The sequence below is a fragment of the Lethenteron reissneri genome, chromosome 23 (genome assembly GCF_015708825.2).
Source record: "Lethenteron reissneri isolate LAM-NWPU_2019-01 chromosome 23, ASM1570882v1, whole genome shotgun sequence".
In the NCBI taxonomy this organism is placed as follows: Eukaryota; Metazoa; Chordata; class Hyperoartia; order Petromyzontiformes; family Petromyzontidae; genus Lethenteron; species Lethenteron reissneri.
In genome coordinates this window covers 23,544,748-23,560,409 of record NC_083801.1, presented here as the reverse complement: position 1 = coordinate 23,560,409, position 15,662 = coordinate 23,544,748, and the positions used below count along the sequence as shown (strand labels likewise).

Here is a 15,662-nt window from a genome sequence, read left to right as displayed (position 1 = left end):
CCTTAGTAAAAGTCAATTTCATATTCTTAGGTTTTTTCGGTAAAGTCACGTAGGTAAAAAATTAAAATTAATAAAAGTAAAATAAAAATAAAATAAAAATCACGACGTTTCAGAGGCAACACAAGCCTCCGTTTCCACCTGAAGACGGAGTTTTGTGTTGCCTCCGAAACGTCGTGATTTCCATTTTATTTTTATTTTTATTAATTCCAATTTTTTTACCTACGTGACTTTACCAAAAAAACCTAAGATTATAAATCCGTGCAGTCACGAAAGCTTCAAATCTAGAAAAGTCAATTTAATTTCATGGCTTGCTAAGCTTTGCCTATCATCAATTCAGAATAGCGCTGGTTGCTGTTTGTCCCCCCAGGGTCACCGGCACTACAAGGCTGTGGCTGAGGTGATGATCACAGTGGTTCTGAAGAACTTTGCGGAGCTGCAGTCCCAGCGCACAGCTCCGGACAGCCACATCTGCACGCTGCTGATGGGCAACTCCGACAACAACCTCGTCCACCGGCAAATCATCACGTGCGCTCACATTCCACATCGCAGTAATTGTGACAAGGCCACGTGTGTTTGATGTTGAATATGTAATAACACGCTGGAGACGGCTTGTAGAATCGGTCCTTTTATTTCACTTTCTTTGCAGTTCACAAACACTCCCCGTTGCTGGCAGGCAACGGGAAGCGGGCAGACAGCCACCAGAGGCACACCACCACGTGGCACCCGGAGCCCCACTCGCGCGTGGCCTCTCCCCCTCTCTTAGTTCTGTGTTTGACCCCGTGTCTCTCCTCTCTCCCCTTATTTAACGCCTGGGTCACGTGGTACCCTCCAGCCAATCCTCAATAGCCTGCGCCGAATGTTCCAGATTCCCCATCAACTCCCGGGACCACGCCCCTGACTTGTCTTCCCATTGGCTGAGGCCAAGACCAGCAGAACCAATCACCTAGATTCCCCATCAACTCCCGGGACCACGCCCCTGACTTGTCTTCCCATTGGCTGAGGCCAAGACCAGCGAAACCAATCACCTAGCTGACATCCCGTGATCACGCCGTGGCCATGCTCCCAGGCTCTTCCCCCATTGGCTGTAAAGCGGGACCGGCCAAGTCGATCACCATGTGAATCTGACATAGGCTCTTATTACAAATAGAACAAAATCTTCATTAGCCTGATCATTTGAGAGGCAGACATCGCACCTGCTTGCTTTGACATTCCTCAAAGACACCGGTGAACCATCGACCGCATCACAACATCAACAGGGCAATGTGCTATCAACAACAAGGCAACTCCTACGACTAATTGGGAATGGGACACAAGCGTAGGATTGATCGCCCTGTCGCTGGCCGCCTTTGGGGAGAGTGTATCGTGTGAAAGGCCGAAACACCCTAGGAACCAAAGGTTCACTACTGACGATGCGCTCCCCAAATGTCACCAGGCTCACTGTTCGTGAACTCTTGGAAGTGCTTGCACAAAGGATAGTAACATCTCATCCTGTGTTCTTTGGAATCAGTGCGACGAGTGGCCATGTAACCCAAACTATGGAGCAGAAGTAAACCCCTGTGGCCTGCTCGCCTTCAAGTAGAACAGCTACGCAAACTCGCTCCTTAAGCTCTCGTGGCTATCAGATCTCGACATGGCATTTAGCTCCTCCTGAACATGCGGCAATATAAAGGAATAGAACACAACAATAATTAGCATCATATTCAAGTCAATGTAACACAATACACGAGCAGGGATTACGCCTCGTTCCTATACGTCAACAACATTGTTCCTCTTCTTGGTTCTTTCGGTAAAGTCACGTAGAAGGGAAGTAATAAAATAATAAAAATAAAACACAATAAAATAATTCTCACGACGTTTCGGCCACAACGCAAGCAGCCGTCCTCAGGTGAAGAACAGGTCTGTCGAGGCGACCTGCAGTCCCAGCGCAGACTCTGAGGACGGTTGCTTGCGTTGTGGCCGAAACGTCGTGAGAATTGTTTTATTATGTTTTATTTTTATTATTTTATTACTTCCATTCTACGTGATGACTTTACCGAAAGAACCAATAAGATGAATCCCTGCAGTCACGAAAGCTTTAAATCGAAACATTGTTCCTAGAAACAAATATTCAAATTTTAAATGCACTTGTTACTGGCGAAATTAATAACAATCGCCCGTTTATTGATAGGGCCTTTTCATCCGGGGTGTCTATGAACGCAGTGAGCGACTGACGTTACGTCTCAGACACATTTAAATGGGCACCCCCAGTGACAGCTGCCCCTGTGGACACAAGGAGATTCAGAAGCCGGCCTGCACTTGGGCATGAGGTTGCCAGTCGGGGGGGGGGGGGGATGGTTCATATTCTTAGGTTTTTTCGGTAAAGTCACGTAGGTAAAAAATTTAATTAAAATGGTTGCTGTGTGTACTTCCAATTGAGTAATTTTTAGGTATTTTTATTTTATTTGTCAACGAGTAGAACTGGTCTACTCGTATTCTTAGGTTTTTTCGGTAAAGTCACGTAGGTAAAACATTAAAAAAGTAAAATAGAATAAAAATCACGACGTTTCGGAGGCAACACAAGCTTCCGTCTTCAGGTGGAACCGTCACAGCCACGACAGCTGCATCAAGTAGATGAGAGATTGCAAGAGCTACCACTCCGTTTATATAATGGTTTGGAGAAGGTGGTGGGGCAATGGCCGCATACTTTTTATCAATATGGTAAGGTGAGGCTTGAGAGGGTGAGCCTTTGTTACGGAGAGGTACTAGAATGTTCTACTCGTTGTGAATGTCAGAAATCTTGAACGTCGGGTGCAACACGGCGCACACATTTCATCACTGAGATACCTACGGCAATAGCAAGTTATGGAAGCTACGCGCGCACCAATGTGACCTTCGCAGAGACGACATGCTGCTGAGAACGGGGAGTTGGATGAAGAAGCTGGAAGTTGTTCGGCCGGAAAAAAGTGACAAGCTCGACATCCACCTTCTCAGCTCGACGTACGGTACGTCCCGGGGCTGCCACCTCGTCCACAGACTGCACCAGGTCATCGTTCTCAGTCAGCCTTGGTCAGGAGTCAGTTTCAGAGCCGCATGCAGCTTTCCACAGACTACACCAGGTCATCGTTCTCAGTCAGCCTTGGTCAGGAGTCAGTTTCGGAGCCGCATGCAGCTGTCCACAGACTACACCAGGTCATCGTTCTCAGTCAGCCTTGGTCAGGAGTCAGTTTCAGAGCCGCATGCAGCTGTCCACAGACTGCACCAGGACATCGTTCTCAGTCAGCCTTGGTCAGGAGTCAGTTTCAGAGCCGCATGCAGCTGTCCACAGACTACACCAGGACATCGTTCTCAGTCAGCCTTGGTCAGGAGTCAGTTTCGGAGCCGCATGCAGCTGTCCACAGACTACACCAGGTCATCGTTCTCAGTCAGCCTTGGTCAGGAGTCAGCTTCAGAGCCGCATGCAGCTGTCCACAGACTACACCAGGTCATCGTTCTCAGTCAGCCTTGGTCAGGAGTCAGTTTCCTAGTCGCATGCAGCTGTCCACAGACTACACCAGGTCATCGTTCTCAGTCAGCCTTGGTCAGGAGTCAGTTTCCTAGCCGCATGCAGCTGTCCACAGACTACACCAGGTCATCGTTCTCAGTCAGCCTTGGTCAGGAGTCAGCTTCAGAGCCGCATGCAGCTGTCCACAGACTACACCAGGTCATCGTTCTCAGTCAGCCTTGGTCAGGAGTCAGTTTCAGAGCCGCATGCAGCTGTCCACAGACTACACCAGGTCATCGTTCTCAGTCAGCCTTGGTCAGGAGTCAGTTTCCTAGTCGCATGCAGCTGTCCACAGACTACACCAGGTCATCGTTCTCAGTCAGCCTTGGTCAGGAGTCAGTTTCCTAGCCGCATGCAGCTTTCCACAGACTACACCAGGTCATCGTTCTCAGTCAGCCTTGGTCAGGAGTCAGTTTCCTAGCCGCATGCAGCTGTCCACAGACTACACCAGGACATCGTTCTCAGTCAGCCTTGGTCAGGAGTCAGCTTCCTAGCCGCATGCAGCTTTCCACAGACTACAGCAGGACACAGTTCTCAGTCAGCCTTGGTCAGGAGTCAGTTTCGGAGCCGCATGCAGCTTTCCACAGACTACACCAGGTCATCGTTCTCAGTCAGCCTTGGTCAGGAGTCAGTTTCAGAGCCGCTTGCAGCTGTCCACAGACTACACCAGGTCATCGTTCTCAGTCAGCCTTGGTCAGGAGTCAGCTTCGGAGACGCATGCAGCTGTCCACAGACTGCACCAGGTCATCGTTCTCAGTCAGCCTTGGTCAGGAGTCAGTTTCCTAGCCCCATGCAGCTGTCCACAGACTACACCAGGACATCGTTCTCAGTCAGCCTTGGTCAGGAGTCAGCTTCAGAGACACATGCAGCTTTCCACAGACTACACCAGGACATCGTTCTCAGTCAGCCTTGGTCAGGAGTCAGCTTCCTAGCCGCATGCAGCTGTCCACAGACTACACCAGGTCATCGTTCTCAGTCAGCCTTGGTCAGGAGTCAGCTTCAGAGCCGCATGCAGCTTTCCACAGACTACACCAGGTCATCGTTCTCAGTCAGCCTTGGTCAGGAGTCAGTTTCAGAGACGCATGCAGCTGTCCACAGACTGCTGCATGGCGTCACGTATGTGCGTACAGTATTCACATGCACCCGGGGAGGGGGGGTAACTGATAGGCTCTGCCGGCCTCAGCCCTCAGCCAATGGGACGGCGAGCCAGGGGCGTGGCTCTGGGGTTGCATAGCAACATCTGGAAGGTTCCAGGGGAGAGGCTGAGGATTGGCTGGGGGTGTCACGTGGGCCAGGGGATATGAGGAGTGGAGAGAGACAGTTTGAGGTCAGTGCAGAGGTCGCCAACGGGTTTTGACTCCTTACCCCTCGTACCCGTACCTGGCCGCACCAGGGTCGCAAACGGGTACCCGTACCCTACCCGTACCCAGCCGGGTATCGGGTAGGGTACGGGTATCGGGTGCCCGATTGCGACCTCTGGGATGAAGCCATGTTGCAGGCGCGGGTGGGTTGATTCTAGGAACTTGAATTGTGAGAAGAGACAAGACGTTGGGAAATGAGTGACAAACGGTGACTCACCAGTGACTCACGGTCTACCCGTACCCGGCCGCACTAGGGTCGCAAACGGGTACCCGTACCCGGCCGGGTACCGTCACACCCCTTGTGTGTTGGGGACTGCGCCTCGTAACGAAGTTTATTCGTCAATAATTACAACACTACACTGTTTTGAAATTGATCTGGGATTACGTTGAGAGCCAGCGGAGGGATGTGAGTGTTGTGGCGATGTTTTGTTGACGGATGTGGACGAGAAGCCTGCCAGGGGCATCTTGGCTCATGTGGAGTTTGAGGATGTGAGGAGGAGATGTGAAGGTGTGGAAGGCAGCTGGGGTAAGGAAATCGGTGGGCGTGGGAAATGTGCAGGTGGAGGTATGAGAGTTTCCTCCAGAGTTGGTAGTAGCAAGAGAACTCGTGCTCAGGATCCGTTACGACTGCAAGGTTTCTCACACTCTTTGTGCGTTTGGCTGAAAAAATAAACAAGTGGTGAAGATGATTGAAACTTTAAAATTAATAAAAGTAAAATAAAATAAAAATCACGACGTTTCGGAGGCAACACAAGCTTCCGTCTTCAGGTGGAACCGTCACAGCCACGACAGCCGTATCAAGTAGATGAGAGATTGCAAGAGCTACCACTCCGTTTATATAATGGTTGGTTTAATAAAAAGTGTGGTAGCTCTTGCAATCTCTCATTTACTTGATACGGCTGTCGTGGCTGTGACGGCTCCACCTGAAGACGGAAGCTTGTGTTGCCTCCGAAACGTCGTGATTTTTATTTTATTTTACTTTTAGTAATTTTAATGTTTTGACTTTACCGAAAAAACCTAAGAATATGAATCCTTGCAGTCACAAAAGCTTCAAATCTAGAATTATTAAAGCTACGGTGGTAAAAATGTGCTTTTCATGCTTTTCCCAGTTGGTATGGACATCCATCAGAGCTTCACTCCATCCTACTCGAGCCCACGCACCCCTGGGCTCTATGGGAATGAGAGGCATCTGCAGGCCCAATCCCTGCATGCTGCTACCTGTGAGAAACCAAAGACGTCTGTCTCAGCAGCAGGAGCAGCAGCAGCACAAGCAGCCGGCAATGGTTTGTGTCGCCTCGTTTCTACATGCATTTTAGATCAATTGGTTTATTTCCACCGTATGCATTCGATCCCATAGAATCAATTCAGAATGCACCATCTCATATTTACAACACTGATATAATCCTTAAATTGTGCAATTGTTCCCACCAACTCATGCTGTGGCAAGTGTGAAGTAATATACACAGGGGACGTTCAGTGTGGTGCATTCTATTTTGTTGTGGAGTTGACCTGTACACATACAACTTTACTGCAAAGATAATCTCTTGCGTGCTAACGAGTTCCAAACGGACACAGTGGCCATTGACCCCCCCTCCCTCCCCTCTTCCTTGAGATGCCGAAAATTAATATTTTATTCTCAGAGAAAATACATTAACTATATGTATTTTTCTTCTTGGTTCTTTCGGTAAAGTCACGTAGAAGGGAAATAATAAAATAATAAAAATAAAACATAATAAAATAATTCTCACGACGTTTCGGCCACAACGCAAGCAGCCGTCTTCAGGTGAAGAACAGGGCTGTCGGAAAGACAGCGTCTGAATGAAAGACTGTATTCCCGACAGACCTGTTCTTCACCTGAGGACGGCTGCTTGCGTTGTGGCCGAAACGTCGTGAGAATTGTATTTTATTATGTTTTATTTGCATTATTGTATTATTTCCCTTCTACGTGACTTTACCGAAAGAACCAAGAAGATGAATCCCTGCAGTCACGAAAGCTTTACATCGAAAAATATATATTGTATACGACTTTAGGGACCCAATTGTAAAGTTCAGGACTGTCCCCCCCACCCACCCACCCTCCTTGGAACATTTTAAGACATGCTTCTGCACACGAGAGTATTTTACATATCTCAACTCTTTCACTCGACCTAAAATATGCTGAAAGTAATGTTCATTAAAGTTCAGCATTTGATCGTATGAGTCACGTAATGTGTAATGTGTCGTTCTAAAATACGTTTACAGTGAAGCAACTTGCTGGCTTGGATGAATCCAAGAGAGGCTGTCTTCATAACTGCAAAAACAAACAATCGTGTGGGCACGAGTGCTGTGAGTACCTTCATCACGATGAAACACACTTACAAACAGGGGCGGTTTCTTCATTAGGGCGATTGGGCGACGCACCACCAATGTCATTCAACCACAGAGTCACGCTAGCCGTCACTGTGCCTCTGGATATAGTCCAATCAGCGTCATGTCACGTTCTGTGGAGTACCGCCTCTTTTTGGGCGATTTCCCTCCGGCTGAGAATCGCCCCGAGTGTTCCCGTAGACTTACATTCTAAGATGTTTTTTTTCGAACGGCGGGTGCTGCAATGCATTCTCTACGGCTTCCAGGAGGGCTCGCCCTAACGTGCTCACGTCATCATACGTGCTTACGTCATCATACGTAAGCCACCTAGTGGAATCTTTAATAAAAGAAACTGAGTGGATTGTAATAATAGTGAGTATAGAAACAAACAAGATGTATTGTAAGAGTCACTTTATTTGTCATTAATATTAAAGAAGTGAAGTTGCCTTTACATGCTTAAGCTGTTAATTTATCCATTGCATGGGTGGACCTTATCCTTATCAATCATCGAGACATTTGCCCCCCCTGAGAGATTTTGCAGGAGCCGCCACTGCTTACACAATTGTTACTACAACACCCGATTGTGATTATGTTGGGTTGCGTATCTTATCATGTTTCATCAAACGAGGACCAATACACTTTTGGTCATGCGCCAGCATTGATTCAAGCAAATCTGACTTCGCTGATGAGACACTGAACGGAAACAACTGGTGCAGCGTTTGATTGTATTGAACACATTTTGCTGTAATGATGCACTCCCAGAATGGAGGTTTCGGCAGATGGGATGTACACAATGACTTTAATGTTCGATTTAAAGCTGTTTAAAGCTTTCGGCTGTTCTTCGGACGCTGTCTTTCCGACAGCGCTGTTCTTCACCTAAGGACGGCTGCTTGCGTTGTGGCCAAAACGTCGTGAGAATTTTATTTTACGAAGTTTTATTTTTATTCTTTTATTATTTCCCTTCTACGTGACTTTACCAAAAGAACCATGAAAATGACTTGAATGTTCACGCAGAGGGACAGACACGGATTGCGTACCGTGTGTGCGTATTGATGTTGTTTGCAGGCTGGTAATGGCGTGTGTAAAGTGATGCGATTTGACACGATTCGATTCACGACGGCATTCTTTTTGTCAAGTTTCTGCTGCCTCATCCGCACGGTTTGTGTCTCGCACTTTCTGTCCGTGCGGTGTCGTTTTCAACGTTAGCCAGAGCGAGACATTTGTATCTAATTTTCATCAATCAAACTCAATCGTCGCTAATTCTCTCATGGTACAATTTGTTACCTGTATCATAGGCCTAATAAATAACTAACTATACTTTAGTTTTCTACGTTGTTGTTTAGTAACTGCAGCTACATACTATTAACATTCTTTTCCTTTGTTAATGCTACTGCACCCCCCTTGGTGCTGTTGATCCTGCATAATGCATGGGCATAATATGACTATGAAACCCCCCCCCCCCACCCACCTCCTACGCATTTCCCATGAATATGCTAAATTCCTCTTGATATGCACATTCTTTTTGTTAAGGCGCTCTTGCACCTCCAACGCAGCGTATATATTAGCTCCTAGCTTGGAAATGTCTCATTCTTCACCTGAGGACGGCTGCTTGCGTTGTGGCCGAAACGTCGTGAGAATTATTTTATTTTATTATGTTTTATTTTTATTATTTTATTGCTTCCCTTCTACGTGACTTTACCAAAAGAACCAAGAAGATGAACTCGTAGAGTCTTTGTTGTGCTGCTCAAATGAGCATTCAAGGCGATGCTCATTTCCTGATGACGGCCGTGGTCCAGTAAGTGCTGATTCTACATCGTGCTGTGGTGGGGTGAGTCTGATTCACGTAGGTAAAAAATTTAAATAAATTAAATCACGACGTTTCGGAGGCAACACAAGCATCCGCCTTCAGGTGGAACCGTCACATCAAAATGACCGCGTCAGTAATTTAATGTATTTAATTTCTCACCTACGTGATTTTGCCGAAAAAAATTAATCCTTGCGGTCACGAAAACTTCAAATCCAGAAGTGATTCACAGGAGTCTGATTCTGTTGTGTTCCCCACAACTTGATACACATTTTACTGACCCTGAAGAATGTCGTAGGCTGAACCAACCCGCCCACTAGGATCTGAACTCGGATCCTTCCAACTGTAATATGAGAATATATCCGGCTCACTGACGTATCACAACTCATCATGGGGATTGGTTCTGCTGACTTTGGCCTCAGCCAATGGGGAGACGAGTCAGGGGCGTGGCTCTGACGTGATGGGAAGGTGACAGCTGCAAGTAGATGATTGGTTCTGCTGGCTTTGGCCTCAGCCAATGGGTGGACGAGTTAGGGGCGTGGCCCTGACGTCATGGTGGCAGCTGCAAGTAGATGATTGGTTCTGCTGGCTTTGGCCTCAGCCAATGGGGAGACGAGTCAGGGGCGTGCCCTGACGTGATGGAAGGGTGACATCTGCAAGTAGATGATTGGTTCTGCTGGCTTTGGCCTCAGCCAATGGGGAGACGAGTCAGGGGCGTGGCCCTGACGTGATGGAAGGGTGACAGCTATGGGGATTGGGTCTGCTGGCTTTGGCCTCAGCCAATGGGGAGACGAGTTAGGGGCGTGGCCCTGACGTGATGGTAACATCTGCAAGTAGATGATTGGTTCTGCTGGCTTTGGCCTCAGCCAATGGGGAGACGAGTTAGGGGCGTGGCCCTGACGTGATGGTAACATCTGCAAGTAGATGATTGGTTCTGCTGGCTTTGGCCTCAGCCAATGGGGAGACGAGTTAGGGGCGTGGTCCTGACGTGATGGTAACATCTGCAAGTAGATGATTGGTTCTGCTGGCTTTGGCCTCAGCCAATGGGGAGACGAGTCAGGGGCGTGGTCCCGGGAGCTAACGAGGGAGCCTGGAAGATTCCATGGAGGCTAACGAGGATTGGCAGAAGCGTACCACGTGACCCGGGTGCTAAGTAGGGGCGGAGAGAAACGACACGTGGTCAGAACGGGAACCAACGGAGGAAGGGGCCACGCGGGAGCGGGGCTCCGAGTTGCCACGTGGCCGTGAGTCTCTCTCTGTCTGTCTGTCCAATACACGTTGCCTATCAGCAGCGTCAAGTAGCTGTAACCTATTCTTAGGTTTTTTCGGTTAAGTCACGTCGGTAAAAAAACATTAAAAAGTAAAATAAAATAATGTTTTTTTACCTACACGTGACTTTACCGAAAAAACCTAAGAATATGAATCCTTGTAGTCACGAAAGCTTCACATCTTGAAGTAGCTGTAACCTAAAGTGAATTAAAGACGGATTCCAGAAGTCGTTTCAAAGAGCTTTAGTACACAACTGTGAGCGGCTCACCGGTAATGTGAAAGCGTCTGGTGAGTGCAGTGTTGTTGTTGTTGTTGCTACTCGCCTCTAAGCGCTTGTGCAGCCTGGTGAGTGCAGTGTTGTTGTTGTTGTTGCTACTCGCCTCTAAGCGCTTGTGCAGCCTGGTGAGTGCAGTGTTGTTGTTGTTGTTGCTACTCGCCTCTAAGCGCTTGTGCAGCCTGGTGAGTGCAGTGTTGTTGTTGTTGTTGCTACTCGCCTCTAAGCGCTGGTGCAGCCTGGTGAGTGCAGTGTTGTTGTTGTTGTTGCTACTCGCCTCTAAGCGCTTGTGCAGCCTGGTGAGTGCAGTGTTGTTGTTGTTGTTGCTACTCGCCTCTAAGCGCTGGTGCAGCCTGGTGAGTGCAGTGTTGTTGTTGTTGTTGTTGCTACTCGCCTCTAAGCGCTTGTGTCACGCCGTTTTAACTTCCAGGTAAAGGAAATGTGGCCAGGTCAACGCCGCTGGCGCCTCGCACCTCGAGCGCTCACGTGCGGAGCTACTTGAGTGAACTCAAAAGCAAGAGCGTGAGTCTAACCGGCGTTCCAGATAACAAAAGGCTCAAGGTACGAGTGGAAATGTTGCGGTGAAACATCGCACACTTCTACAGCCCTCACAGCTGTTACCGCGGTGGTGCTCGTACTGCGCCTCGTGTAGTTTTGTGTAAATTGGCATGCACGTAGCGAAACACGCGTACGCAAACATTTAGAACTGATAAAGTCACGTAGAAGGGAAATAATGAAGTAATAGAAATACAACTTTATTAAAATAAAATTCTCTTCTATGTGACTTTCCCAAAAGAACCAAGAAGATGAATCCCTGCAGTCACGAAAGAAGCTTTAAATCGAAATTTAACATGCCAATGTTGTAATAATTGTCATTTTATTGGAAACAAACCGTTTCAGATTGTGTTTGCGTCCAGCACTATAATTGTAAACCCTCAATATACCTGAAGCATCTTCTTAGTTCTTTCGGTAAAGTCACGTAGAAGGGAAGTAATAAAATAATAAAAAAAATAAAACATAATAAAATAAAATAATTCTCACGACGTTTCGGCTACAACGCAAGCAGCCGTCTTCAGGTGAAGAATGAGACAATGCCAAGCTAGGAGCTTATATATAAGCTGCGTTGGAGGTGGAGGAAAGAGCGCCTTAACAAAAGAATGTGCATATGAAGAGGAGTTTAGCATATTCATGGGAAATGCGTAGGAGGTGGGTGGGGGGGTTTCAAAGTCATATTATGCCCATGCATTATGCAGGATCAACAGCACCAAGGGGGGGTGCAGGGATTAGCAGTAACAAAGGAAAGGAATGTTAATGATATGTAGCTGCAGTTACTCAACCACCACGTAGAAAACTAAAGTATAAACTACATAAAAAACTAAAGTATAAATAGCATAGCACCATCAGTATACTTACTATACTCTACACTAAGCTGAGTTACTAACAGCAAGTAATACATTACAATTCTACGTCGTAAAAATTATATAATATGCTTCCATCTAAACTTTATTCTACTGCATCTATTACCTGAAGCATGTTGTGAACATCCTGTTGCTGTGCCTTGTGCTGAGTGCATTCATAGGTTTGCTCTATAAAGGGGGGAATCTCAGTGAACTTATCCAAGTTTGCTTACGCCCCGAAGCCTCAGTGTGGACCGCATGACGACAGGTACGTTTGACAGTAAATAAAGTGTGCTGAATATTTAAAATGCAAACGGTGATTAATACATTTTAATCATGCTGAGTCATACAGCGTTAAGGTGTGTTGTGCTTGTATAGGCATGGCGAGGCTTGACATTTTAAACGCGTGTGTCTTTATTGCAGATGCAGTGGTCCTTCTGAGCTGCTGTCGCCTCAAGGCGAATTGGGTAATGTGGTTGTGTCTGTAGATGATGGCTGTGTGCTCAACTTAAAATGCTACAATCTTAATTTTGGAGCTTTCGTGACTGCAGGAGTTATTCTTTGGTTCTTTCGGTAAAGTCACGTATAACGATAAAGTAATATATTAAATAATAGCATACTACGACGTTTCGATTGCAACACAAGCAATCAACATCAGGCATAAAAGAAATAGCGACAAAAATGTAACCAGAAAAATATAGACAGACATATTCTTAGGTGTTTTCGGTAAAGTCACGTAGGTAAAACATCTCTCTCTCCCGATACGTTCCATTCATTGGCTACCACATTCTGATGAGCTCCCCCCCCCCTCAACTCGCTTTTAAGGGATTACATCTTGAATCATTGCCTCACTTGATGCAGCTGATCTGGCTGTGACTGTCCCACCTGATGACGGAGACTTGTGTTGCCTCCGAAACGTCGTGATCTTTATTTTATTTTATTATTTTTTATTAATTTTGATGTTTTACCTACACGGTGACTTTACCGAAAACACCTAAGAATATGATTCCTTGCAGTCACGAAAGCTTCAAGTCTAGAATTATAGACAGACATATAAGCAGACAGATATCGCCAAGATACACAGAGAGAGAACAACACGTATCGGCACACAGAGAGAGATCGTCTCTGTGACGAGGCCTTAAATAGAGAGAGGGGGGGGGGGCGGAGAGAGGGAGGGGGCAGAGAAAAAAAATTAGCAAGTCAATGAGTGGAAAATTAGGAGAATACACACTAAAATTAGATAACCTAGCAAAATATCGAAATGTAATGTAATGCAACACAGAGAGTCGGTCAACACACAACGCATAGCCTGGTCGATTACGTATTTCAAAGATTGCCTAAGTTAGAATTTAAGTGTGAAAATTCCAAAGAGAGGACACAGGCAGAGAGAGAAAACAAAAATCAGAGAGAGAGAGGAAAAAGATAAACTTAAAACTTCCCCGTAGAAGTGGTTCAATCTTAATTTTGTAGCTTCCGTGACTGCTACACTTGTCATGTTGATAACTCTGTGTCGTCTGAGCTCTTAGCCTACTAAAACAATGACGGCAATTCATCGCGATGTTTATGGAAGTCAGTTTGAACGTTTGTTAAAATAAATGAAATAACCCCATGTGATTTGTCAAAACAAGTATAATCACTCTTTGTGCCCTCACTGTTTGGGCTGCCCTGTATATTGATGCACTCTGGATAGGGATACACATTTACACGGCGCAATGTACAGCAAGAATTTCTAGATTTGAAGCTTTCGTAACTGCAATGATTCATATTCTTAGGTTTGTTTCGGTAAAGTCACGTAGGTAAAACATTAAAATTAATTAAAGATAAATAAATATAATAAAAATTACTTTTATTAATTTAAATTTCTACCTACGTGACTTTACCGAAAACAACCTAAGAATACAGCAAGAAGCTTTGTAATGCCGCTCGACGAAACATGGTGGTGTGTGTGTGTGTGCAGCTGTGACTGCTGGTGACAAGAGTGTGGATGACACGTCGGGGTTCCAGAGAGTTGCCAAGGGGGGTGGACAAACTCCGATCTCCCTTGAGCGTCGCTCATGTTACGGTTCCAGCATTTCAACATCAAGACGACAGTCGGTGCGTCTCTCTCTCTGATCACCGCTCTCACCACGCACATTCTACATGCAAACATTAGTCAGCGACATCATCCGAAATGAATTTCGATTCAAAGCTTCTTTCGTGACTGCAGCAGGGATTCATCTTCTTGGTTCAGTGGTACCGCGTTCGCCACTTGTTGCAAAGATCAGTGGTTAGCATCCAGCAGACCACCCTGGTTATAACTACGGCCTGTATTAACAATAACATACTATGCGTTGTCTGCTTCACTGTGACCACGTGAAGTCATTCGAAGAGTAGGTCATTGTGTGCCAGCGGAATGGTCAAAACTTCGTGCAAATTACTAAATTTCAAACAAAGCGATCGTCACCCCTTCTGCAAAAATGTAGCAAGGCCTTCCTGAAACGGTCGATATTAAGTGAGGATGTTCTGGGTAATCAAGTGTAATGTAAACAAATGAATTGGGATTCTTGGTTCTTTCGGTAAAGTCACGTAGAGGGGAAATAATAAAATCCAGAGGTGGGACAAAGTCATTGTTATGCAAGTCCAAGTCGAGTCTGAAGTCATCAAATTCATGACTCGAGTCTGACTCGAGTCCAAGTCACATGACTCGAGTCCACACCAGCTCAGAGGTGGGACAAAGTCATTGTTATGCAAGTCCAAGTCGAGTCTGAAGTCATCAAATTCATGACTCGAGTCTGACTCGAGTCCAAGTCACATGACTCGAGTCCACACCAGCTCAGAGGTGGGACAAAGTCATTGTTATGCAAGTCCAAGTCGAGTCTGAAGTCATCAAATTCATGACTCGAGTCTGACTCGAGTCCAAGTCACATGACTCGAGTCCACACCAGCTCAGAGGTGGGACAAAGTCATTGTTATGCAAGTCCAAGTCGAGTCTGAAGTCATCAAATTCATGACTCGAGTCTGACTCGAGTCCAAGTCACATGACTCGAGTCCACACCAGCTCAGAGGTGGGACAAAGTCATTGTTATGCAAGTCCAAGTCGAGTCTGAAGTCATCAAATTCATGACTCGAGTCTGACTCGAGTCCAAGTCACATGACTCGAGTCCACACCAGCTCAGAGGTGGGACAAAGTCATTGTTATGCAAGTCCAAGTCGAGTCTGAAGTCATCAAATTCATGACTCGAGTCTGACTCGAGTCCAAGTCACATGACTCGAGTCCACACCAGCTCAGAGGTGGGACAAAGTCATTGTTATGCAAGTCCAAGTCGAGTCTGAAGTCATCAAATTCATGACTCGAGTCTGACTCGAGTCCAAGTCACATGACTCGAGTCCACACCAGCTCAGAGGTGGGACAAAGTCATTGTTATGCAAGTCCAAGTCGAGTCTGAAGTCATCAAATTCATGACTCGAGTCTGACTCGAGTCCAAGTCACATGACTCGAGTCCACACCAGCTCAGAGGTGGGACAAAGTCATTGTTATGCAAGTCCAAGTCGAGTCTGAAGTCATCAAATTCATGACTCGAGTCTGACTCGAGTCCAAGTCACATGACTCGAGTCCACACCAGCTCAGAGGTGGGACAAAGTCATTGTTATGCAAGTCCAAGTCGAGTCTGAAGTCATCAAATTCATGACTCGAGTCTGACTCGAGTCCAAG

General features: G+C 46.4%; 1 protein-coding gene across 1 annotated transcript in view; it reads left to right on the top strand.

Annotated features, from left to right (window-relative positions):
• Positions 1–14,083, top strand: part of LOC133345732 (probable ATP-dependent DNA helicase HFM1) — a 60,086-nt gene extending 46,003 nt beyond the window's left edge. The window contains exons 18-25 of the mRNA XM_061556701.1: positions 368–525; positions 2,878–2,981; positions 5,991–6,164; positions 7,123–7,206; positions 11,005–11,135; positions 12,154–12,239; positions 12,395–12,438; positions 13,929–14,083. Coding sequence (XP_061412685.1) covers positions 368–525; positions 2,878–2,981; positions 5,991–6,164; positions 7,123–7,206; positions 11,005–11,135; positions 12,154–12,239; positions 12,395–12,438; positions 13,929–14,083 — 936 coding nt within the window. The remainder of the gene's footprint in view (positions 1–367; positions 526–2,877; positions 2,982–5,990; positions 6,165–7,122; positions 7,207–11,004; positions 11,136–12,153; positions 12,240–12,394; positions 12,439–13,928) is intronic.
• The last annotated feature ends 1,579 nt before the right edge of the window (positions 14,084–15,662 follow it).